General features: G+C 42.9%; 1 protein-coding gene across 10 annotated transcripts in view; it reads right to left on the bottom strand.

The window, feature by feature from the left end:
* The window catches only part of ZCCHC7 (zinc finger CCHC-type containing 7), a 644,974-nt gene that overhangs the window by 304,915 nt on the left and 312,793 nt on the right, over positions 1–27,266 (bottom strand). For all 10 annotated transcript variants that reach the window (XR_003856957.1, XM_029602957.1, XM_029602941.1 and 7 more), the window contains one exon: positions 9,870–10,040. Coding sequence is in view for 9 of the 10 variants with exons in the window: in XM_029602957.1 (XP_029458817.1) it covers positions 9,870–10,040 (171 nt within the window). In the remaining variant the exon portion in view is untranslated. The remainder of the gene's footprint in view (positions 1–9,869; positions 10,041–27,266) is intronic.

Below are 27,266 nucleotides of genomic sequence, written 5' to 3'. Positions count from 1 at the left end.
GTACGCTTAACGACGTGCGTCTAGGTAGCGAAGGCGAGTAGGCAGGAAAAATGGCGACCTCCTCGGCGGGCTGCCACGAAGGCAGGCCCCGCGAATCCACACTTCCTCGGAGACCACAGTAAAGATGTACGCCTTACCTTGTCTTCGGCGCTTCCCTGTTGCGACTCGGGCGGTCTCCGGCTGCGGGGGGAGAGGGTGAGTACCTTCACCGCCGCGCTCGAGGAAGTGCACCCGCTGCCTCTAGGACGCGCCCGAACTCGTCTCGCTCGGGGGCCAAGTCCTCGCCGGGACCGAGGCTGCCTCTACACCGTGCCCGAGCCCTTCTCACTCGGGAGCTAGGTCCCTGCCGCGAGTCGGCCACCGGACCGAGGCTCCTATCTCCGAGGGACCACGGAAGTCAGCTTGGGAAACTCAACTGGGTGAGGGACCGAATGGTATCACCACAGGAGTGCGGGGCTCGTCCTCAATAAGTTGTCTTCTAGGAATTTAGTTGTTTAGAATTTGGAAACACGCTCAGCGAGCGTGAGGTAGCTCCAAACTGCTTTGGAGACGGAAATTACTGAATTGCTGCACTTCCTGCGGGGATATATGTACCCGTGCTGACGTCAGATCCATCTCCAACTGCTAGCACGAGCACACTATACCCACTTGTTTTGAGTCCATCTGCTACGCGCTAGGAAATAGTCAATTTTCTCAATGGAGAAAAGTGAATAGTGGAGTGCTCCAGGGATCTGTACTAGGACCGTTGCTTTTTTTTATTTACTCATTTTGAATAGAATCAGGAAATATAATCCTGAGATAGAAAAGGAAGAAGGAAAAAGAAATACATATCCAAATAATATAAGTAGAAAATACAAAACAATTTCCTACAATTCTATAAGTCCACTATGTGGGATCCAATTACAAACATGAAAAAGAAAAACCACTGAAGGGGAACATTAAGAAGAAATGTGTTAAAGAGCATTTGTAAATACAGCAGGTAATATAATCCAATAAACAGGGTACATAAGAACATAAGAAATTACCATACTGGGTCAGACCAAGGGCCCATCAAGCCCAACATCCTGTTTCCAACAGTGGCCAATCCAGGCTACAAGTAACTGGCAAGTACCCAAAAACTAAGTATATCCCATGGTACTGATGCTAGTAATAGCAGTGGCTATTTTCTAACCCCACTTGATTAATAGCAGGTAATAGACTTCTCCTCCAAGAACTTATCCAAACCCTTTTTAAACCCAGCTATAGTTACACAGTGTTAGGTTCCATATTAGGTGCTACAACCCAAGAAAGAGATCTAGGCATCATAGTGCTGCGGCATCAGTGTGCTGCGGCAGTCAAAAAAGCAAACAGAATGTTGGGAATTCTTAGAAAGGGAATGGTGAATAAAAAGGAAAATGTCATAATGCCTCTGTATCACTCCATGGTGAGACCGCACCTTGAATACTATGTACAATTCTGGTCGCAGCATCTCAAAAAAGATATAATTGCAATGGAGAAGGTACAGAGAAGGGCTACCAAAATGATAAGGGGAATGGAGCAGCTCCCCTATGAGGAAAGACTAAAGAGGTTAGGACTTTTCAGCTTGGAGAAGAGACGACTGAGGGGGGATATGATAGAGGTGTTTAAAATCATGAGAGGTCTAGAACGGGTAGATGTGAATCAGTTATTTACTCTTTCGGATAATAGAAAGACTAGGGGACACTCCATGAACTTAGCATGTGGCACAGTTAAAACTAATCGGAGAAAGTTCTTTTTTACTCAATGCACAAACTCTGGAATTTGTTGCCAGAGGATGTGGTTAGTGCAGTTAGTATAGGTGTGTTTAAAAAGGATTGGATAAGTTCTTGGAGGGGAAGTCCATTACCTGCTATTAATTAAGTTGACTTAGAAAATAGCCACTGCTATTATTAGCAACGGTAACATGAAATAGACTTAGTTTTTGGGTACTTGCCAGGTTATTATGGCCTGGATTGGCCACTGTTGGAAACAGGATGCTGGGCTTGATGGACCCTTGGTCTGACCCAGTATGGCATGTTCTTATGTTCTTAACTGCACTAACCACATTCCCTGGCAACAAATTCCAGAGTTTAATTGTGCGTTGAGTGAAAAAGAATTTTCGCTGATTAGTTTTAAATGTGCTACATGCTAACTTCATGGAGTGCCCCCTAGTCCCTTCTATTATCCGAAAGAGTAAATAACCGATTCACATTTATCTGGTCTAAACCTCTGACGATTTAAAAAAACCTCTATCATATCCCCCCTCAGCCGTCTCTTCTCCAAGCTGAACAGCCCTAACCTCTTTAGTCTTTCCTCACAGGGAAGCAGCTCCATCCCCTTTATCATTTTGGTCACCCTTCTCTGTACCTTCCTCATCACAACTATATATTTCTTGAGATGTGGCGACCAGAATTGCACACAGTATTCAAGGTGTGGTCTTCACCGTGGAGTGATACAGCATGGGTTATTTTTCCCTATATGCATCAACTTGCACTTATCCACATTAAATTTTATCTGCCATTTGGATGCTCAATTTTCCAGTCTCACAAGATCTTCCTGCAATTTATCACAATCTGCTTGTGTTTTAACCACTCTAAATAATTTTGTATCACCTTCAAATTTGATTACCTCACTCGTATTCCTTTCCAGATCATTTATAAATACTGTATATTGAAAAGCACAGGTCCTTGTAGAGATCCTTGAGGCATTCCACTGTATACCCTTTTTCCACTGAGAAAACTGTCCATTTAATCCTACTCTCTGTTTCCTGTCCTTTAATCAGTTTGTAATCCATGAAAAGACCTAGACACCTATCCCATGGCATTTTACTTTTTTTTAGAAGCCTCTCATGAGGAACATTGTCAAATGCTTTCTGAAAATCCAAATACACTACACATTCACGTTTACTAATCCCTTCAAAAAAGTGAAGCTTATTTCTGAGGCAAGACTTGCCCTGAGTAAAGCCATGCTGACTTTGTTCCATTAAACCATGTCTTTCTATATGTTCTGTGATTTTGATGTTTAGAACACTTTCCACTATTTTTCCTGGCACTGAAGTCAGGCTAACCGGTCTGTAGTTTCCAGGATCGCCCCTGAAGCCCCTTTTAAATATTGGGGTTACATTAGCCACCCTCCAGTCTTCAGGTACAATGGATGAGTTTAATGATAGGTTACAAATTTTTACTAATAGATCTGAAATTTCATTTTTGAGTTCCTTCAGAACCCTGGGGTGTATACCATCCGGGCCAGGTAATTTATTACTCTTCAGTTTGTCAATCAGGCCTACCACATCTTCTAGGTTCACCATAATTTGGTTCAGTTCATCTGAATCATTACCCATGAAAACCTTCTCCGAAACGGGTATCTCCCTAATACCCTCTTCAGTAAACACCGAAGCAAAGAAATCGTTCAATCTTTCCGTGATGGCCTTATTTTCTCTGTGCCCCTTTAACCCATCAATCATCTAATAGTCCAACCGACTCCCTCGCAGGTTTTCTGCTTTGGATATATTTTTTAAAGTTTTTACTGTGAGTTTTTGCCTCTATGGCCAACTTCTTTTCAAATTCTCTCTTAGCCTGTCAAATGAATGTCTTCCATTTAACTAGCCAGAGCTTATGCTTTATCCTATTTTCTTTTGTTGGATCCTTCTTCCAATTTTTGAATGAAGATCTTTTGGCTAAAACAGCCTCTTTCACCTCACCTTTTAACCATGCCAGTAATCATTTTGCTTTCCTTCCACCTTTTTTAATGTTTGGAATACATCTGGACTGTGCTTCTAAGATGGTAATTTTTTTTAACAATGTCCATGCCTCTTGCACACTTTTTACCTTTGTAGCTGCTCCTTTCAGTTTTTTTCTATTTTTCCCATTTTATCAAAGTTTCCCTTTTGAACCTTTAGTGCTAGAGTGGTAGATTTACTTACTGTCCCCCCTTCCTGTCATTAATTCAAATTTGATCATATTAGGATCACTATTGCCAATCGGCCCCACCACCATTACATCTCTCACCAAATTCTGTGTTTCACTAAGAATTAGATCTAAAATTGCTCCCTCTGTCGACAGTTCCAGAACCAATTGCTCCATAAAACTGTCATTTAAACCATCCAGGAACTTTATCTCTCTAGCATGTCCTGGTGTTACATTTACCCAGTCAATATTGGGGTAATTGAAATCTAGTAGAAATCACATATCAAAAAATGTTTTCTTTTATGTTAGTATTTTTATTATTATTGTAATATTTCATCACAAATTTATATGTAATTTTGGGACCCTCATAACACCCATGGTTTAACAAGCATAGACTTGTGTTTTCACTGCTACGGGTCTTTTTTAATCATCAGTCCACTTAATATAGTTTTACAATTTTTCCTTTGTGCTATTAAACGTTTTCATAAAATGTCAAAGAACAGTACTTCCCTTCCTCTTGAATTGACCAAGTTCCAGAGTCAAGAGTCTGAGTCCGATGTGAACACGTTTTGCGAGCCACTGCCTCAGAGACTTCTTGGGTTGACTCACTAGATGCAGCACTCCTCAGGTAGACTCACTGGGCACTGCTAAGAAAGATCTCTGGAAACTCATGTTATGGATGTTTTCAATAAACTTTTCAATTCAAAGGAGGTCCATCGTATTTATTCCGACCTGCCACCATTTTCCTGCTTCAGCCCAGAAAAAGGCCAAGAGGACTTGCCCTCACTCCTCCGCCCCTCCAGGAAAGGACCTTAGAGCCTTAGACGCTCTAGGCCGAAAGGTTTTCCAAGGAGCCATGCTCATCACCCGAATAGCGGCATACCAGTTGTACATAAACCAGTACAACCAAAACCTCTGGAAGCAGGTCCAAGAGTTTGCAGAGGGCCTACTACAACAGTTCCAGGAGGGCAAAGAATCCATCCTCCAAAAAGGATTTGAAGCTGGAAAGAATGAAGTGAGGGAAGCCTATGACGTCTTTGAGATGGCGGCAAGGGTCTCAGTGGCAGGCATAAGTGCTCAACGCTGGGCCTGGCTGAAAGCCTCAGACTTTTGCCCAAAGGTCCAAGATAAACTGGCCCACCTCGGGCACAACAATATCTTGACAAACAATTGATCTTAATCACTGGTCTAGTGCATTTTTTAAACTTCTGGGCTGATTCCACTACCACTGACTGGTGAAGCAACTGGCTCTTCTGGAAACCCAGGGCCTGTTGCACTAGATATGTGGCATCCGTTTTTCTGTTGACCGGAGCCACGGAACCCAGATGTTCTCAGAGCCGGTAGAGGAGGACCAGGAGAACCTCATGCTATCACCTCATGAGGGACATCCACGAATTGGAGGACTTCCAACATTTTGTGGTGGTTATGCTCTTCGGTTAAAAGTTAGAATGGAATGGTCTCCGCCACTGCCCACACAAAACTCACGAAGGATAAGTCCCCCGGAGGTGAGCGCAGTCTCTCATCTGGTGGAGAGGGCTCTGACAGAAGGTCCTCAGAGGCATACGAGGAATGCTCAGAGGAGGCATCTCTCCATGGGTCGTCAGGGGCTTCCTCCTCACCACTGAACTGAACTGCCTGGGTCGAGGAGGGAGGCCAAAACACAGATTTCGGGGTGCAGGCACTGATTATCGGTGAGGTGGAACAGACAGCGGCTGCGCCGGCATCGAGGGAACAGGGACTTGCAATGGACACCAGAGCACTGGGAAGCCCGATGGCCTGGGAATGGGATCCAGCATCGGTGGCACCACCCGTGGAGATGGGCGCAGAGCTGCATCTTCCTCCCCCAAGGAGCCCGGAATCAGGATCAAGATGGAGGAGGCACCGGACAGGGCACCAGGGGGCCCGGAGGTACAGGCTGCGCTGATAAGGCACCAAGCATGTCCAGTCTTTCCAGCAGAGGCACCAACATGGAGGGCGCCAATTCCAATGCCGGTATGGGGTCGGTGTCAGTGGCTGCTGGAGACCCGGAAGGGTGAACCGGTAGATGTAGTGTATTTGGATTTTCAGAAGGCGTTTGACAAAGTCCCTCATGAGAGGCTTCTACGAAAACTAAAAAGTCATGGGATAGGAGGCGATGTCCTTTCGTGGATTACAAGCTGGTTAAAAGACAGGAAACAGAGTAGGATTAAATGGTTAATTTTCTCATGCTAAACTTTCAAAAGGGCAACTTTGATAAAATGAGAAAAATTGTTAGAAAAAAACTGAAAGGAGCAGCTACAAAAGTAAAAAATGTCCAAGAGGCATGGTCATTGTTAAAAAATACCATTCTAGAAGCACAGTCCAGATGCATTCCACACATTAAGAAAGGTTGAAAGAAGGCAAAACGATTACCGGCATGGTTAAAAGGGGAGGTGAAAGAAGCTATTTTAGCCAAAAGATCTTCATTCAAAAATTGGAAGAAGGATCCAACAGAAGAAAATAGGATAAAGCATAAACATTGGCAAGTTAAATGTAAGACATTGATAAGACAGGCTAAGAGAGAATTTGAAAAGAAGTTGGCTGTAGAGGCAAAAACTCATAGTAAAAACGTTTTTAAATATATCCGAAGCAGAAAGCCTGTGAGGGAGTCAGTTGGACCGTTAGATGATCGAGGGGTTTAAAGGGGCACTTAGAGAAGATAAGGCCATCGCGGAAGATTAAATGATTTCTTTGCTTCGGTGTTTACTGAAGAGGATGTTGGGGAGGTACCCGTAATGGAGAAGGTTTTCATGGGTAATGATTCAGATGGACTGAATCAAATCACGGTGAACCTAGAAGATGTGGTAGGCCTGATTGACAAATTGAAGAGTAGTAAATCACCTGGACCGGATGGTATACACCCCAGAGTTCTGAAGGAACTAAAAAATGAAATTTCAGACCTATTAGTAAAAATTTGTAACTTATCATTAAAATCATCCATTGTACCTGAAGACTGGAGGATAGCAAATGTAACCCCAATATTTAAAAAGAGCTCCAGGGGCGATCCGGGAAACTACAGACCGGTTAGCCTGACTTCAGTGCCAGGAAAAATAGTGGAAAGTGTTCTAAACATCAAAATCACAGAGCATATAGAAAGACATGGTTTAATGGAACAAAGTCAGCATGGCTTTACCCAGGGCAAGTCTTGCCTCACAAATCTGCTTCACTTTTTTGAAGGAGTTAATAAACATGTGGATAAAGGTGAACCGGTAGATATAGTATACTTGGATTTTCAGAAGGCGTTTGACAAAGTTGCTCATGAGAGGCTTCTAGGAAAAGTAAAAAGTCATGGGATAGGTGGCGATTTCCTTTCATGGATTGCAAACTGGTTAAAAGACAGGAAACAGAGAGTAGGATTTAAATGGGCAATTTTCTCAGTGGAAGGGAGTGGACAGTGGAGTGCCTCAGGGATCTGTATTGGGACCCTTTCTGTTCAATATATTTATAAATGATCTGGAAAGAAATACGATGAGTGAGATAATCAAATTTGCAGATGACACAAAATTGATCAGAGTAGTTAAATCACAAGCAGATTGTGATAAATTGCAGGAAGAACTTGTGAGACTGGAAAATTGGGCATCCAAATGGCAGATGAAATTTAATGTGGATAACTGCAAGGAGATGCATATAGGGAAAAATAACCCATGCTATAATTACACAATGTTGGGTTCCATATTAGGTGCTACAACCCAAGAAAGGGATCTAGGTGTCATAGTGGATAACACATTGAAATCGTCGGTGCAGTGTGCTGCGGCAGTCAAAAAAGCAAACAGAATGTTGGGAATTATTAGAAAAGGAATGATGAATAAAACGGAAAATGTCATAATGCCTCTGTATCGCTCCATGGTGAGACCGCACCTTGAATACTGTGTACAATTCTGGTCGCCGCATCTCAAAAAAGATATAATTGCGATGGAGAAGGTACAGAGAAGGGCTACCAAAATGATAAGGGGAATGGAACAACTCCCCTATGAGGAAAGACTAAAGAGGTTAGGACTTTTCAGCTTGGAGAAGAGACTGAGGGGGGATATGATAGAGGCGTTTAAAATCATGAGAGGTCTAGAACGGGTAGATGTGAATCGGTTGTTTACTCTTTCGAATGGTAGAAAGACTAGGGGGCACTCCATGAAGTTAGCATGGGGCACATTTAAAACTAATCGGAGAAAGTTCTTTTTTACTTAACGCACAATTAAACTCTGGAATTTGTTGCCAGAGAATGTGGTTAGTGCAGTTAGTATAGCTGTGTTTAAAAAAGGATTGGATAGGTTCTTGGAGGAGAAGTCCACTACCTGCTATTAAGTTCACTTAGAGAATAGCCACTGCCATTAGCAATGGTTACATGGAATAGACTTAGTTTTTGGGTACTTGCCAGGTTCTTATGGCCTGGATTGGCCACTGTTGGAAACAGGATGCTGGGCTTGATGGACACTTGGTCTGACCCAGTATGGTATTTTCTTATGTTCTTATTGTTTATTAATTAATAGTTTGTGGAATTTTCCTCTAGGAACATATCCAAACTTTTTTTAAACCCAGTTACTCTAACTGCTGTAACCACATCCTTTGCCAATGAATTCCAGAACTTAACTATGCACTGAGTGAAAAAACATTTTCTTCGATTTGTTTACTTGCTAACTTCATTGAGGGCCCCCTATTCTTTCTATTATCTGAGAGAGTAAATAATTGATTTACATTAAACTGTTCATGTCCTTTCATGATTTTGTAGACCTTTATCATATCCCCCCTTCAGTCACTTCTTCTCCAAACTGAACAGCCCCTAACCTCTGTAGTCTTTTCCTCATAGGGCAGCCGTTCCATGCCACTTATTTTGGTTGCCCTTCTCTGCACTTTCTCTAGTGCAACTATATCTTTTTTTAGATGCGGCAATCAGAACTGCACACAGTATTCAAGATGCAGTCTCACCATGGAGTGATACAGAGGCATTATGAAATCCATCATTTTATTTTCCATTCCCTTCCAAATAATTCCTAACATTCTGTTTGCTGTTTTGGATCGCCTCAGCACACTCAGCCAACGATTTCAAAATATTATCTATTATTTGGAATTAAATTATATTACGCCACTTGAATGCATGGAAATCAAAGTTAACAAATAGATTCCATTTTGACTTGAGGAAGGAAGTTTTAGTTCCCAAAAACCTATCAAGAAATTTATTAAGTTAGTCCAATAAAAAGATCTTACCTTTTTTTATTTTGCATTTGCTAAAGCTGAGCAGTTAGAATTGATGTATGTACCTTCCATACAAATGCATGTCGATGGCCCTATTAGGTATGTCCGCGCGATTCAGTAAGTAAAATGTACAGCCAAGCCGCACATTTTACTTTAAGAAATTAGCGCCTACCCAAAGGTAGGCGCTAATTTCTTCGGGCACCGGGAAAGTGCACATAAAAGCAGTAAAAACTGCTTTTCTGTGCACCTCCGACTTAATATCATGGCAATATTAAGTCTGAGGTCTCGAAGAGTAAAAAAAGTAAAAAAAAAAAAAATTAAAAAAAACTTTGAAGTCAGCTGGCGGCTGTCGGGTCGAAAACCAGACGCTCAATTTTGCCAGCGTCCGGATTCCGAGCCCGTAGCTGTCAGCGGGCTCAGGAACTGATGCCGGCAAAATTGAGCGTCGGCTGTCAAACCCGCTGACAGCCACCGCTCCGGGCCAAAAGGAGGCACTAGGGACGCGCTAGTGTCCCTAGTGCCTCCTTTTGCCCGTTTCTACTGCCGGACCTAATTTAAATACTGCATCACGTGCACAGGCGAGTGGCCTGTGCGCGCGCTGGGAGAGCGGGTGTTCGCCCGCTCTCCCGCGGACGTTACTGAATAGGCCTGATAGAGGGTACTGTTTTCTTTTAAAAGTGAAGTTATTGGTGACTGGATTCTACTAAAACAAAATGATTATGAACAATATCAAGACTGTTTTGTTTAAAAACTGGTACTCACATCAGCATAGTGGCCTGTCATGGAACAGCGGTGACACCGTTTTTTCCAATAAGCTTTCTCAATACACTCCACAGAGAAATGTCCTGGCAGAAAGCAATTTGAACAATAACGTGCTGGACAGGAACTTTTTGTGTGTCCTCTGCTTCCACATAAGCAACAGGCTGGCAATTTCTAGAAAGTAATTAAACAAAAACTTTAAATTAAGAAATCTTCAACAATTATATCAAGTTAAATTGAATTAGCAAAGCACTTTATTGCTATTAATATTTTTATTGAAATTTTCATAATATACAAATTAAATATAAATTCAATTAGACAATAATTTTCTTTAAAAATTTTACAATTAAAATATAATTTGTAATTCTTTCCCAGTTATTAATTTTCCAAACTATTATTCCCCTTTTATTACTAATTCCACCCAACTATTTCCCCCCCTTTTATTACTAAGTCCTCCCAACTACTTTCCCTAAATACTTTTCCTTATATTTATAATAAAGAATTGGTTCTAAATAAATAACATAAATATATTTTTCTATTCTAAACAATATATTAATTATTATAAACATTAATATATAGCAAAACATTTTTCCATAATTGGAAATATTTTCTTTGTTTTATTTTTTGATGAGGATTTTGAATATCTTTTCTTCTTTGAATTTCATATAATGCAGTATGGTGTAATAATTTTATCCATGTTTCATATAGTGGTACTTCTTCTTCTTTCCAAGACATTAATATATTTTTTTTAGCCAATAAAAGTGATAAACATAAAAAATTTTGTTCTCCATTGGACATCGTACTCATGTGTTCACATAAGTGTAAATACAATAATTTACCTGACCATTCAATATTGGTATTTAACATTTTTTCTAAAAAACATTTGGGCGGATTTTAAAAGCCCTGCTCGCGTAAATCCGCCCGGATTTACGCGAGCAGGGCCTTGCGCGCGGCACACCTATTTTCCATAGGCCGCCGGCGCGCACGTCGGGGGCGTGTCGGGGGCGGGTCCGAACAACGCGGTGTTTTGGAGGCAGGACGCAGCGTTCCGGGGCGGGCCCGGGGGCGTGGTTTCGGGCCGGGGCGTTCCGGGGGCGTGGCTGCGCCATTAGGAACCGCCCCCGGGTCGGGTCTCGGCGCGCCAGCAGCCCGCTGGCGCGCATGGATTTACATCTCCCTCCGGGAGGCGTAAATCCATGGATAAAGGTAGGGGGGGCTTTAGATAGGGCCGGGGGGGTGGGTTAGGTAGAGGAAGGGAGGGGACGGTGAGGGGAGGGCAAAAGAGAGTTCCCTCCGAGGCCGCTCCGATTTCGGAGCGGCCTCGGAGGGAACGGAGGCAGGCTGCGCGGCTTGGCGCGCGCCGGCTGCCCAAAATCGGCAGCCTTGCGCGCGCCGATCCAGGATTTTAGAGGATACGCGCGGCTATGCGCGTATCTTATAAAATCCAGTGTACTTTTGTTTGTGCCTGCTGCGCAAACTAAAGTACGCGATCACGCAGTTTTTAAAAATCTACCCCATTGTACTTTACTCCAATATATTTTTAATTTATGACATTCTGTAAACATATGACAAAAAGTACCATTTTGTATTTTACATTTTAAACATAAAGCAAAATTGCTTACCTTGTAATAGGTGTTATCCCAGGACAGCAGGATGTAGTCCTCACATATAGGTGACATTAGTAATGGAGCCCTATGTACGGAAAACTTCTTTAAAAAGTTTCTATTAAACTTTTGACTGGCACCAGAGTGCCTACTGAGCATGCCCAGCATGCCATGATATTCCCTGCCACAGGAGTCTCCCTTCAGTCTTGTTTTGTAGCAATTAGCGTTAGCCAAAAATAAAATAATAAAACGTATCGGACCCAACTCCGCGGGGTGGCGGGTGGGTTTCGTGAGGACTACATCCTGCTGTCCTGGGATAACACCTATTACAAGGTAAGCAATTTTGCTTTATCCCAGGACAAGCAGGATGCTAGTCCTCACATATGGGTGATTAGCAAGCTAGAGGCTGAGTCATTTTAAGGTGAAGCAACAGTGAAGTATCGTTGTTGAAATGAATCAGCCGAAAATCACAGCAGGTTGGATGTAGGAGTTGGGATTACACTGGAAACAAGTTCTTTAAGACGGATTGTCCATAGGCTGGAATCTTGTCTTCCTTCTTTGTCTAAACAGTAGTGAGCTGCAAAAGTGTGTAGAGAACTCCATGTTGCTGCTTTACAAATGTCCAGAAGAGGTACAGAGCGAAGGTGTGCTACTGAGGTTGACATCGCTCTGACTGAGTGTGCTTTTACTCGCCCTTGAAGAGTAAGGCCTGCTTTGTCATAACAAAATTGTATGCAATCTGCTAGCCAATTTGACAAAGTATGTTTACCCACTGGTTTACCAGGTTTGTTTGGATCATAGGATACAAATAGTTGATTGGATTTCCTTTGGACTGTTGTGCGGTTTAAATAGAAAGACAGTGCGCGCTTACAGTCCAAGGTATGTAAAGCTCTTTCACCTTGGTGAGAGTGAGGCCTTGGAAAGAATGTTGGTAAAACTATAGACTGATTGAGGTGGAATTCCGTGACTACTTTTGGAAGAAATTTTGGATGAGTACGGAGGACCACCCTGTCATGTAGGAACTTTGTAAAAGGTTCGTATGTGACCAAAGCTTGTAGTTCACTGACCCTTCTAGCTGATGTAATGGCTATGAGGAATACAGTTTTCCAAGTAAGATATTTAAAGTCACAGGTATCTATGGGTTCAAATGGAGAACGCATAAGCCTGGTTAATACTACGTTCAGGTCCCATTGTATGCTTGGGGAATGAACTGGAGGTTTCATGTGAGTTAGGCCTCTCATGAATTTACTGACGAGAGGCTGGGTAGAGATAGGTGTGTCTTCCAGCTTGTTATGATAAGCTGAGATTGCACTCAAATGTACCCTTACAGATGAAGTCTTAAGACCAGAATCTGAGAGATGGTATAGGTAATCTAGTAGTGAGGTAGTGGGGCAAGTGAAAGGATCTAGTGCTTTCTGAGTGCACCACAAAGTAAACCGTTTCCATTTGTAGGAATAATTCTTTCTAGTGGAAGGTTTACGTGAAGCTATCAGCACTTGAGATATAGTGGTTGGAAGGTTGAGTGGTTGTAAGATCAAGCTCTCAACATCCATGCTGTTAGGGACAGAGATTGAAGGTTGGGAGGCGCAGCTGACCCTGTTCCTGAGTTATGAGATTAGGAGCTACTCCCAGGCGAATTGGATCCCTGACTGAGAGATCTAGAAGTGTGGGAAACCATACTTGTCGAGGCCAGTATGGGGCTATGAGTATCATGGACCCCTTGTCCTGTTGCAGTTTCACTAGAGTTTTGGTTATGAGAGGTATCGATGGATACGCATATAACAGGCCTGAATTCCAATGGCGAGCAAAGGCGTCCCTCGGTAGGCTGTTCTGCTGCCAGAGGAGAGAGCAGTAATTGTTCACTTTGTAGTTCAGATGGGATGCAAAGAGATCTATTGTTGGTTGACCCCAGCGTTGAAAGATCTTGGTTGCTAGCGCTGGATCTAGAGACCACTCGTGTGGTTGGAAGTGACGGTTGAGGCGATCCGCTACTGTGTTGTGGATGCCCGCTAGGTAGGTGGCCCGTAGAAGAATTGAGTGTGCTAGGGCCCAGTCCCAAATTTGAGCTGCTTCCTGACAAAGGAGGTAGGAACCTGTTCCCCTTGTTTGTTGATGTACCACATGGCTACTGTGTTGTCCGTTTGGATCAGAACAGTCTTGTGTGAAAGACAGTCCTTGAATGCATGTAGTGCATAACGTATAGCTCGAAGCTCCAGGAAGTTTATTTGAAAGGAGGCTTCTTGCTTTGTCCACGTGCCCTGTGTCTTTAGATGACCAATGTGAGCTCCCCAACCCAAGGTGGATGCATCTGTAGTTAAAGTCACTTGTGGAACTGGTTGCTGGAAAGGTAGGCCTTTGAGCAAGTTGATCGTTGATATCCACCAGAGAAGGGAAGATTTCAGGTCTTGTGTTATCTGAATGGGAGTGGACAATGGTTGAATGGCTTGAATCCACTGATCTTTGAGAGTCCATTGCATTAGTCGCATGGTCAGTCTGGCCATGGGAGTGACGTGAACTGTTGAGGCCATGTGTCCGAGTAGGGTGAGGCACTGATGAGCTGTAACTCGAGACTGATTGCGAATAGAGTGCACTAAGAGAACGAGAGTTTGAGCACGGTCTCTTGGAAGAAAAGCTTTTGCTGTGATGGTGTTGAGATCTGCACCTATGAACTGCAACTGGTGAGATGGTGTGAGATGGGATTTCTCGTAATTGATGAGAAATCCCAAGGAGTGAAGCAACTTTATTGTGAGCTGGAGAGAAGTGAGAGCTCCGCTGTGCGTTTGACTCCTGATGAGCCAGTCGTCTAAGTAAGGAAATACGTGCACTCTTTGTTTGTGAAGATGTGCCACCGCTACTGCAAGACACTTTGTGAACACTCGAGGTGCTGAGGCTAGGCCAAATGGTAGCACTCTGTATTGGAAGTGTTGACCTTCTAAATCAGCTACCTACCCAGGCTTATGACCTACTCTCTATTCCCAGGATCAAAAAAAAGAGGAGGGCTGCTCCTAGCTGCCAAAAAAGGATTAGGCCTGACCCTACAAGCCACAATTACAACAGCTAACCTCGAATTTGCTCTCTTCAAATCAAAATACCTTCTAATCGGATTGATTTACGCTCCCCCAGGAATTCTCGAGGCAGACCCATCCCCCATCATTGAACTAGCCGCCAAACATCTTAATGCAGGAAAACCAGCGATCCTCATGGGAGACTTCAACCTGCACGTGGACGTCCTACCTCGCTCCACCAACTGCGAAACCCTACTCTCCTCCCTCGACCACATGGGGTTCAGGCAAATTGTCAACGAACCCACCCACAAGGCAGGTCACACGTTAGACCTCATTTTCGTAAATGAAGGAATATCGTCCGTTAACAATCCATCATGCCTATAGGTCCCTTGGACGGACCACCGAATCATCTCCACGGCTCTAGAGATCATGGAACACCCTCCCCAAACTACACATGCAACCTCAGTCGCCATCAGAAAACCTTGTACTGGAGAAATCCTCAGCTCTCATTTATCCAAAGAACTAGCTCAACTAAACCTCTCAGACGTCAACACTGCCACTACCTCATGGATCAACATCACCAATAGGGTGGCTGATCAAGTATGCCCCATGACCACGAAATTGCTCCATCCTGAAAAGGACAACAGGAAACCCTGGTTCACGCCGGAGTTGAAGTCACTCAAACAAGAGCTCAGATGTAAGGAACACAGGTGGCGAAAAAACCCGTCCACTATTACCCTCTCGGCTTATAAATCTTGCCGAAACTCTTACAGAAACATCATCAATATAACCAAGAAAGAATTCTTCTCAAAAAAGATCCACCACTTTATCTTCAACTCTAGAGCTCTGTTTTCCTATGTGTCAGCCCTCACTAAACCAACTACCCCTCTTATACCAGACGCACAAGCATCTAACAAAGCCAACGAACTGGCGGTCTACTTTGAGAAAAAAATAGACACCCTCCTCGCTCTTCTCAAGGGGCCCTCTCCTCAACCGAACTACCCTCCCACCACCAGCACACAACACTCTCACCCAACCCACATGCAATACAAAGCAACTACAGCTTCGATGGTTTCCCTTGAGCAGACGTCCGCCTTAGAAATTGAAAACATCCTTAGGAAGATGAAGCCCTCGTCCCACCCACTTGACCACATCCCATCCAATCTACTGTTCTCCATTCCTAACATCATCGCTAAACCGATAGCAGACATCATAAACTGCTCGCTCTCCCAAGGTCAAGTACCTGACCAACTCAAGCTTGCTATTCTCAAGCCTCTCCTTAAAAAACCTAACCTTCCACGCACTGACCCAGCCAACTTCAGACCAATTGCCAACCTCCCAATGATTGCAAAAATCATGGAGAAGGTAGTAAACAGACAACTATCCAAATTCCTAGAAGAGAATGACATTCTAACCTCCAATCAATTCGGATTGATTGGAGGTTAGAATCTCTACTAGCCTCGCTTTCTGATAACATCCTCATCAACCTGGAAAATGGTCAACCTTTCCTTCTCGTCTTACTGGACCTCTCCTCAGCGTTCGACACTGTGAACCATTCCTGCCTCATTCAGCGTCTAGCAGATATTGGTATAACAGGTTCAGCGCTCAACTGGTTCAAATCTTTCCTTGAAAACAGGCAATACAAGGTTAGGATTAACAACAAAGAATCACTCCCTATCAGATCAAAGCTGGGGGTACCTCAAGGATCATCCCTTTCACCTACACTATTCAATATTTATCTCCTTCCACTCTGCCATCTACTATCTAACCTCAAGCTAACACACTTCCTATACGCGGATGACATTCAGATCCTCATCCCGATAATGGAATCCCTCCACAAAACGTGGTCTTACTGGAACAGCTGCCTTTCGGCAATCAAAAACATGCTAACAAGCCTCAACCTCGTGCTAAATACTAGCAAAACTGAAATACTCATAAAAGCTCCAGACAAGTGCTCTCTATTCAACCCAACTAGTTCCACCCAACTCTCCTTCACATCAATCGACCACACACCACAAGTAAGAGATCTTGGTGTACTTCTGGACAACCAACTCAACTTCACCAAGTTCATAAACAATACTACCAAAGACTGCTTCTTCAAATTGCAAGTCTTAAAAAAATTAAAACCTCTTCTACACTTCCGAGATTTCCGCTTGGTACTACAATCTATCATCCTCCCTAAACTGGACTATTGCAACTCACTCCTCCTGGGCCTGCCAGCCAACACCATTAAACCACTTCAGATGGTCCAAAACGCAACGGCCAGAATTCTCACTAACACTAAAAAATGGGATCACATCACCCCTATCCTCCAAAATCTTCACTGGCTGCCTATAAAATTTAGGATACAATTTAAATCCCTCATGATGATTCACAAGGCTCTTCACAACATCTCCCCCCTCAACCTATCCTTCCAACTACAGCAACACATCTCCAATAGACCAATCAGAAGTGCATACCAGAACATGCTTCACACCCAGCCAACAAAAACCTCATTGAGGAAACGAGCTCTGTCCACTGCAGGTCCCCATCTTTGGAACCTGCTCCCACCGGACCTCCGCCAAGAACCATGCCTTCCGACATTCAAAAAGAAGCTAAAGACTTGGCTATTCACTCAAGCTTTCCCTGAGAGCTAAAATCTGGTGAAGCGACAGACGATATACCTACCTCTGTACATATGTTCCTGATTTATGGTTCCCAGTTACATTTAATTGAGTTTATGAAAGTTCTCTTTAATAGTTTTCCTGTATACTTGTGTTAATGTATTCTGCCTTGAGGCGACTGTTTTAATGTATTCCGCCCTGGAGGCGACTGTTCAGTTCCTTGTAAACCGGTGCGATATGTATTCTTTACAGGAACATCGGTATATAAAAATTAAAAATAAATAAATAGTGTTATGTTTTCTTTTATAATTACAATATGAAATAATATGACCCCTTAATACCACTTTAGCAGCATTCCAAAACACTCCTGCTTCTATATTATCTAAAAAGTTAAATTCTTTATATTCTTTCCATTTTTCTCTTAAAAATATATTGAACTCTTTATCCTCAGCAAGCCAGGGAAGCATTCTCCAAGATCCATATTTATTAATCTTTACTCCCAAAGATATAGTCATTAAAACTAACATATGATCAGAGAAGACAACTTCTATCATTTCACAAGAAATTAATTTATCAAAAAGTGACTCAGATAATAATATATAATCAATTCTTGAATAAACCTTATGAGAATTTGAAAAAAAAGAAAATTCTTGAGCAATTATATTCAAAAAACGCCAAGTATCAATCAAATGCAATTCTTGAATCAAAAATCCTATCCCTATATCAGTTTGATTTTTCTTTGGTATTTTTGGTGGTTTACAATCTATATAAGGGTTGTCTGTAATATTAAAATCACCACCTAAAATTAATGAATATGTTTCCCATTGAATTACTTTGACAACCAATAAGGAAAAACAATTATGTGAATAACAATTAGGTGCATATACATTAAGCAAAAGATAATTTCTACCATATAATTTACCTACAACTAAAACATATCTACCCTCTGGATCAGCAATTTTATGTTCTACTTCAAATAATGTGTTTTTATTTATTAAAATAGCAACTCCTCTCTATTTGTATATGATGCAAAATGGCATTGACCTACCCATTCTCTACACAATTTTTGATGTTCAATATCTAATAAATGTGTTTCTTGTAAAAAAGCAATATTTACTTTTTTACGTCTTAACTCAGTCAGCATTTTTTTCTTTTTATTGGAGAATGAAGACCATCTACATTAAGGGGCGGATTTTAAAACCCCTGCGCGCGCCGGCGCGCCTATTTTGCATAGGCCGCCGGCGCGCGCAGAGCCCCGGGCCGCGCGTACGTCTCGGGGCTTCCTGTCGGGGGCGTGAGGGGGGCGTGGCGGGATGACGCGGCGTTTCGGGGGTGGGGCGCAGCGTTTCGGAGGCAGCGACGTGGGCGTGGTTTCGGCCCGTGGGCGTTCCGGGGGCGTGGCCGCGGCCTCCGGAACAGCCCCCGGGACCGGACCACAGAGCGGGGCAGCCGGCCGACGCGCGCAAAGTTACGCCTGCTTTCAGCAGGCGTAACTTTGCCGACAAAGGTATGGGGGGGGGTTTAGATAGGGCCAGGGGGGTGGGTTAGGTAGGGGAAGGAAGGGGAAGGTGGGGGGGAGGGCGAAGGAAAGTTCCCTCCGAAACCGCTCCGAAATCGGAGCGGCCTCGGAGGGAACAGGCAGCGCGCGCTGGGCTCGGCGCGCGCAGGTTGCACAAATGTGCACCTCCTTGCGCGCGCCGACCCCGGATTTTATAAGATACGCGAGGCTACGCGCGTATCTTATAAAATCCAGCGAACAAAAGTACGCGCTCGCGCAAGTATTTAAAATCTCCCCCTAAGTGAACATATTTTTAAATCACCTTAAAATATATTTTAAATTATATTTCAATAAATATTTACTTTCTAAAAAGAAGATAGCCCCCCAGCTTAGGCTATCCTCCCATAATATTAAATATATTTGTAACCATAAGGATATATAAATAACCAACTCCTTATATTTATATATTTTTTCATTAACCTTAACCCTTCCCTATCTAACCCTATTTTAATCCTTTCTTCCCTTAACCTTTCCCTTAATTTCCATATCCCCACAAAATTATCATCCATCCTTCAATATCAATAACTAAATATTACTTAAACAAACACCAAATAGAAGGGCTCCGGAGATTGAAAAAAGAAAAAATTGAAAAAATTAAATTGGCAGAATTTTAAACAGTTCTTTTCCAAGTAAAGATTTGATTCATCTGCAAAACAAAAATTACACAATCCTTTTCTTGTATTTAAAGTAGTTTGAATTATATGTCATTTTGTTGCAGACTATCCATAAATAATTTTGCATCTTCTTTAGTAATGAGTATCTTAGTTTCTCCCTTATAATAAACTTTCATTCTCGCTGGAAACTGTAATGAAAACTTTATGCCCATCTTAAACAGTTGTGAACAGTTAAGGGTTAATTCTCTTCGTGCTGCAAGAACTTTATTAGAAAAATCTGGGAACATCAAAATTTTACTATTCCCATACTTTAATGCAATTTGTTTCTTTTTATAAGCATTTAAAATCTTCAATTTGTTAAAAAAAATGTAGTATATTTAACAATTACTGGTCTTGGTTTTTGAGCTGATTGCAATAAGGGACCCAGCCGATATACTCTCTCCACCCACAAGTGCCGATCATGTGATTCAATAGCTAGCAGTCCCGGAAGATCTTTCTCACACCACTGCAGCAGAGCTTCACCATTCACACTCTCTGGTAATCCCAAAATACGTAAGTTATTAATTCTGTTATTATTTTCAAGATCCTCAATTTTTTCTTCAAGGATTCTATTTTTATTTTTCAAAGTTATTAAGTCTGTTTTAAGAAGCTCTAAAGTTTCCTCATGTTTTTCCATTTTGTGATCAATTTCTGTCACCAGTAAATTTTGATTCAATAACTTTTCATGTAATTCTTCAAGAGAAGCATGTATTTTTTGAAGCTGGTCTTGTATAGTCACCGACACTGCCTCTGAAACAGCTTTTGTAAGCTCCCGCAGTAACGGCTCTGAAACAGTTTCCGTTGAATTCAGTATTAAAGCCTTTTCATTTGTTGATTTCTTGCCTTTTCCAGCCATTTTTTTTCACATTAATATTCTAGCGATATTCAATAGTTATTGCAGCTATTTCAAAGATGAAAAATATTTTTAAAAACTGCCGTATTTATTAATATTAAAATCAACCTCCGAGGAGCACGGATTTTAAATGGCCGTTCCTTTTCGCGTCATCATGGAACCCCGAATCTTGTCAAACAGTATTGTTGGCTGGTGATAAAGCCAACATTCCTGTTGTATTCTACTGATATTGTGTTATTTATACTGCATATAGCAAAGGTGAGTAAATCTTGAGTGTACAGATTCTGTTCTCCTTTTTCTCCACTACCATGTGAAATTGTGGAAATCATTTACGTGATTTATCTGCACTCTGATTTATTTGGTAATAGCCTTTGGAGCACAGACTTACATACAGTTGTCCTATACTATGCTTTGGATGTTTATTAGTGCTGTGTGTAGAACCATTTGATATCAATGTGAACCATAACTGGAGAAAGGACATGATTTTATTTTAATGTGCATTGGGCTACAGATCTATTTTTTTCTTTTTTTGATGAAGGGATTAAAATATTGCACTACATCATCTGTATAAAGCAATCATCTTCTAGGACTTTAGTTTTTTTTGCAAAGTTTTTGTAAAAGTTTTTTTCTTTTCTTTTAATATTGTAATAAAGTTCTAATGATGGCCATGAAGGATTGCTCTTCTGGATTGTTAATGCTGATGTTTATTTTCTTTGCCCTCTTGAATGCTCAAACATGGGACTGAGTAGTTCGTTAGTAGACATAATTTACAGTCCCACCAGAGTTGAGATTGCCATCTATGGAGCAAGAGGTGCTTATATCTAAACTGAAAATGTGATTGGCTACCAGCTGTCCCTCAGAATTTACAACAGCATGGCACTACAGGCAATAAGCTCCAGCTTGCATAGTTTCTCTACCATAGTGGGGACGGGCTAATCCAATGTTTTCTGGTACATAACTTCCCCCCTTCTTCTCTCACTGTGGGGGAAGACACGAAAGAAACATTTGTTCTAAATTGGGTCCATATAAACCTTTTGCTCTCCTTATTTATTTATTTTATTTAAAAACTTTTCTATACCGTCGTTCAGTAATATACCGTCACAATGGTTTACAAATAGGCACATGAAAAAAATTCGAAATAGATTGTAATTTAACTGGTAGGTGCCGGAATTGTTCAGTTACATGAATCAAATACTATATACTATATGTAATGTGTATTGTAATTACCTTTATGGACTATCCATATATGCGGTGTACTGTAATTCTTTAATTTAATACTTACTCATTCCAACATCTAACACTGAAAAATCCTACCATTAATTAAAAAAAAAAAAAAAGAGCAGTTGTTTGTGCGCTTCGTTTGTCAGTTCTCCTCCTGCCTCCTCCAACTTCCTTCAGTTCTGCCCACACCATCCTCATTAGCCAAAAAATGGTCAAAGGCATGGCAACTATTTTTTAATCTAATAAATGGAAGATCATGCATTTAGGATGTAGAATTCTAAAGGCCAAATACCTTTTTGGAGGTAAAGGACTAGCAGTCATCGAACAGGAAAGAGATCAGAGGGTCATCATCCCTGGCAATCACAAATTAGTCCATGTGACAAATCAGTTAGGAAAGCTAATGGTATATTTGTGTGTATAAAAAGAGACATCACTAGGAGAAAGAGAGAAGCAATATCACTTTTGTATAGGTTTGTGATAAAAGCCTACCTTGAGAACTGCACTGGAGACCACTTCTACAAAAATTGACCAGGTAGAGGCAATTTCAAGTAGGGCCAAAAAAGTGGTGTGTGAAATTAAGGAGCGAACTGGGAGGGAACTTCCCAACCCCCCAGCCTGACTTCCCTTCCCCTATCCTAAATCCCCCCAAATGCTTTGTCATACCCTTTGCTCCTGCTTCTGAGCAGGAGCAAGTTGTGCGCGCTGGCACCCGATCCCCTGGCACAGCAGCAAATGGCCACTGTGCTGGGCGTCTCTAGACCTGCACCGCCCCCCCCCCCCGGACGGCTCCTTTCACTGACCCCGGGACTTACACGTGTCCCGGGGGTTTACTCGCATGGCCAAGCCCTTTGAAAATTGGCCCGGTGCACGTAAAGCCCGGCCACGCGCGTAAATCCCCGGGTTTCATTCGTGTAAGTCTTTTAAAATCCGGCCCATACTCTATAGAAGAGGCAAAAAAAGCAAGACTGGATTCAAACTTTCAAATATCTACCAGATATAAGAAGGTAGCACTTTCCATAGAATGGAAATCTCAAAGACAAGGGGCTCATACGAAGCTGAATGGAGGGAAGTTCAAAAGGAAAGTGAGAAATTACTTTTTAACTTAGAAGATGGTGAAAACTTGAAAAAGACTTCCAGCAGAGATTATAGGAGCCAAAAGAGTGGCTGAATTCAAGCATGCAGGGGGTGGACAAATATCTTTGTGACAAAGGGATAGAGAAGACCACAGATCAAGTAAAAACCTGTGATAGCATAGTAGGTAGGTATCATAGTGCAGACTAGGTGGACAAAGTAGCCCTTTTTTGCCAACATCTTCTGTTTCTAATACAAGAATGATAGCAAGGAGAGTACATGTTAGAAGTAATAATAATGAACCTTGCAGTTCTCAGCATGCAAGGAAACAACACTCTGAGGTCATTGAGAAAGATGAATCTTAGGATATATCCTTCTACTGACAAATAAGAGGATGAAATGTTGCTGCACGCATGCAGATCCCAAAGTTTGTAAACATAACAATTTATTTTAAAAATTTGCTCCGCAGGAAAGCTCTGCCTTTTACAACTTCTACTAAGGGAAATTGATACGTCCATGATAACCACCAAAGGTCTTGTTTTTACTCTCCCTGTTTTAATGTAACTTCTCTTTTCCACTTATACGTTAATTGATTTTTCCCCTTGTTCTAATGTAAACCGGTACGATAAGACCTGGTCTTGAGTGTCGGTATAGTAAAAGAAGTTAAATAAATAAATAAATAAATAAATATATTTTTTTAATTCACTGAAAGGGTATTTTGTATAAACAAACATTATGATCAACTGTTCTAATTATTTTTTTTATCTGTCCTTCTGACAGCATTCAGGACAGCTCACAACAAATAAAATCATTGATAAAACATATATCCCCCAGTAGCTATAAAATAGAAACAGTATGTAATAATCACATGAAAAACACAAAACTAAAAGACAGAACTCAGATAAAACAACAAACATCTAAAACCACAACGCTGATGCCAACAGTCAATATAAACAAAAATAAAGCAAAACAATGAAACATCAGAGCCCAAAACTATACTTTACTCAGCTCTAAACAAGGGTGTTTTCAAAAGACGCTAAAAGGTCCAAAGATTATTAATTTGCCTGATCACAAGAGGCTGTTTGCTCTGTGGCCTTGGGCTGTGGCGTGCTTGACACAGCCTAGAAGGCAAACTCACTAGGACTAACCGACAGCAGGTGGACTCACTCTTACAAGGACAGAGTCTAAAGCTTCACCTATACCAGCCCCATTCCCCGCAGGTTGAGTCCTTGGGTTCCAGGAGCCAGCAGGGCTTGGGCAAGGGTCCTGAAAGGAGCAGTCAGACGAAGTCAAGTAGCAGACAGAGGTCAGGACAGGCAACAAGTAAACCATGTCGAAGTCCAGGCTGAGGTTGGGCCAGGTGGAGGTCAGGCAGCATTGAGGTCGGGGCAAGTAGAGATCAGGCAATGTCCAGATCCAAGCTAAGATCAGGGCAGACGGCATTCCAAGGCCCAAAACAAGGCCCAAAGTCAAGGTACAAAGTCAAGGTCCAAAGCAGAATCAAAACTAGGAGTCAGGCAGAGACTGGGACCAAGACAGACAAACAATAAGGCAAGGCAGAGCAAAGAAAAGAGAGACAGGGTAAGAGATAGCAAGGCTAGCTAGGCAAGGAGAGAGACAAGACATGTCAAAGAGAAGAAAGCAACACACACTGCAGGAGCAGGAGGACCTGTTGCTGAGGCAACTACTGCAGTGTGGTTGGGGCTTAAATACCCAGCCACATGATGTCATTACTGGGCATTGGCAGAAGTGTTTCCCACTGAGGGGCTTTTCATGCATAAGCGTGACATGCATAAGGAGACCTGGAGCAGGAGCAGCATGGCGGCAACCTTACCGCATCAGAGGCACATGGGGATAAGTCCAGACAGTCGCGGGGCCTTCACATGGCCAGTCAAATATAACAGTACCCCCTCCCTAAGGCCCTGTGCCTAGGCATATGTGGGAAGAAGCGATGCAATTCCCAAGTGAGACAGGAAGCTTAGACGTCAGAAACTGGTACCCAAGTTCATTCTTCAGGGCCAAATCTCTTCCAAGAGATAAAGTAGTGGAGCTTCTTTTGGATGCGCTTGGAGTCTAGGATCTTCTGAACTTCGTACTCCGTGTCACCTCCATCAGTTTAGGAAGGGATCGTGAGGGCCAAGACAAATTAACTGCTTGAAGAGAAACACATGGAAAATGCTGTGGACCTTGAGGGTAGATGGCAGTTTCAATTAATATGCCACCAGCCCAATCTGTCGAGAAACTGGAAATGAGCTGATGAAACAAGCTGAAATCTTTATAGATGGAAATTTTAGTCGTAGATTGCAGGTATTTATCTATACCAAATCTCTGGGTTTAAGCTGAGGTTCCAGCCAGTGGTCTTTTGTCAGCTTGTTTTTTATATTTTTCAGCAGCTGAGGTGAGAAGTTGGTGGGTCTTTTGCCATAACTCGTCAAGATCTTGGCCCATGACATCGACTGTAGGACATCGAACTTTTACAAGTAAAGGAAGTGGGGCTCATGGATGTCTGCCATAAAAGATCTGGAAGGGAATGACCCACGGAGTCTCAGATGTGACTGTTATGGCAAAATTCTGTCCAAGGAAGGAGAAATATACAATCATCCTGCCAGTCGTACACATAGGCTCTTAGGAATCCCTTGAGGATTTGATTGGTTCTTTCCATCTGCCCATTACTTTGCGGATGGTACACTGAGGAGAAGTCCAATTGCATTTCTTGATCAGAGACAATATGTTTGGGTAAGCCATGGAGTCAGAAGAAATAGGGGAAAAAGAAATAACCAATTCTGGAGCCAAACTGAGTCCGAGGAGTGGTCTACCACAACCAGATGGTAGTACAGCCATTAGAGGGGAGGGAGGTCAGTGACAAATCTCCATGGTCACACGGATCCATTGTTTCTTGGGGACTGGCAACAACTGTAACAGTCCCTATGGACAAGCTTGGGAGCGCTTGTTAACTACACAATTAGGACAGGATTACACAAAGGGCCACATATCTTGCCTCACTTGAGGTCATCAACAGTGACGAAGGAGCAGTTCAGTTGTTTTGGCTATCCTGGGGTGGTCTACCAGATGGGAATCATGGTCCCACTTAAGCATTATCTCCCGGAGGCATTTGGAAACAACCCCAATGGTCTTCCCTGATGGTACTGGAACTGCAGTGGCTACCAGAATTCTTGCAGGATTGCTAATGTGGCGGGCAGGTTCTATAAGGTCGTCTGTTTCGAAGGACTGCGAGGGAAAATCAGCCTGCTGGTTTCTCTCTACTGGTCAGTATTGAACTCAAAAGTCGAAGCAGTTGAAAAATAAAGACCATTGGGCCTGAAGTGGATTTAACCGCTGGGCTTGCTGGAGGTACTGTAGGTTTTTATGGTCAGTAAAGATCGTGACCAAGTATACAGCTCCCTCCAGTAAGTGGCATCATTCCTCCAAGGCCAGTTTCAAAGTCATGAGTTCTCTGTTTCTGATGGGGTAATTTCTTTCCGTGGTGTTAATTTCTTGGAAAAGAAGAAGCAAGGCATGAGAGTTCCTTTATTGTTATGCTGTGTGAGGACAGCCCCTACCCCAGTGGCAGAGGTATAAAGGGCCTAGACAGGTCTGGGTGATAGAGACAGGAATCCTTGAAAACCCCCTGCTTGACACAATGGAAGGCTTGGACTGTGTCTTCAGACCAATTCCTGATATCAGCGCCTTTCTTTGTAAGAGCAATGAGAGGAGATGCAAATGAGAAGTACCCATGTACAAACTACCGGTAGTAATTGGCGAAGCTCAGAAACCTTCGTTGGGCCTTGAGCTCCACTGCCTGAGGCCAAGCCTGATTGGCCTTCACTTGGATAGGGTCTGCTTCCCCACTGCTGCTCCCAGCCTATTGGTGTCAAAAGACACTAAAAGCTGTGTAGACTGTCTATGACTCACTGTACAGTCCAAGTAGAAAGTGAGTGCCCACTTGCGGTCCAGGGTGTGGAGAGCACGTTTCCCTGGGTGAGAATGAGACTGTGGGAAGAACGTGGGAAGGATGATTTACTGGTTGATGTGGAAAGCAGTCATCACCTTCGGCAGAAATATTGTATGCATGCAAAGCACCACAAGATCATGAAACAATTTCATGTAGGGAGTGTACGTAACCAGGGCCTGGAATCTCACTGACCCTGCAAGCGGAAGTAATTGCCACCAGGAACATAACTTTCCAGGTGAGGAACATCAGGTCACAGGATTTGAAAGGATTGAAAGGATGTCGCATGAGCCTCACCAGGACTATGTTGAGATCCCATGGGGGTCGCTGGTGGGCGAAGCGGCGGCTTCAGTTGAACCAGGCCCTGCATGAAACACCCGACCAGTGGCTGGACTGAAATGGGCACCCCGGTGACACCCTGATGGAAAGCGCTGAGGTGTACTCGGACTGAGCTGATTTGGAAGCCAGTCTCGGACAGGTGCCAAAGATAATCCAGTAGGTGAGGGAGCAGACAGGAGAAAGGGTCCAGTCCGCGGCTGCCATACCAGGTGGAGAAACGCTTCCACTTCGAGCGGTAAGATCTCCGGATGGAAGGTTTCTGGGATTCAATCAAGACCCTGGAGACACCATCTGAGAGCTGTAAGGGCTGGAGGATCATGCGCTCAATATCCATGCCGTGAGGGCCAGGGCCTGGAGGTTCGGGTGGCACAGGGTGCCCTGGTTCTGCAATAGGAGGTTGGGAGCCGTCCCCAGCGGAACAGGTGCGCTCATGGATAGGACCTGGAGCAGAGGAAACCACACCTGCCTTGGCCAGGAGGATGCTACCAGGATCATGGTCCCCACATCCTCTTGCAGTTTCATCAGAATCCTCGAGAGGAGAGGG

Source organism: Rhinatrema bivittatum, chromosome 1 (assembly GCF_901001135.1).
Source record: "Rhinatrema bivittatum chromosome 1, aRhiBiv1.1, whole genome shotgun sequence".
In the NCBI taxonomy this organism is placed as follows: domain Eukaryota; kingdom Metazoa; phylum Chordata; class Amphibia; order Gymnophiona; family Rhinatrematidae; genus Rhinatrema; species Rhinatrema bivittatum.
The sequence above is the reverse complement of the archived record's forward strand: the minus strand, read 5'-3'. Positions and strand labels throughout refer to the sequence as shown.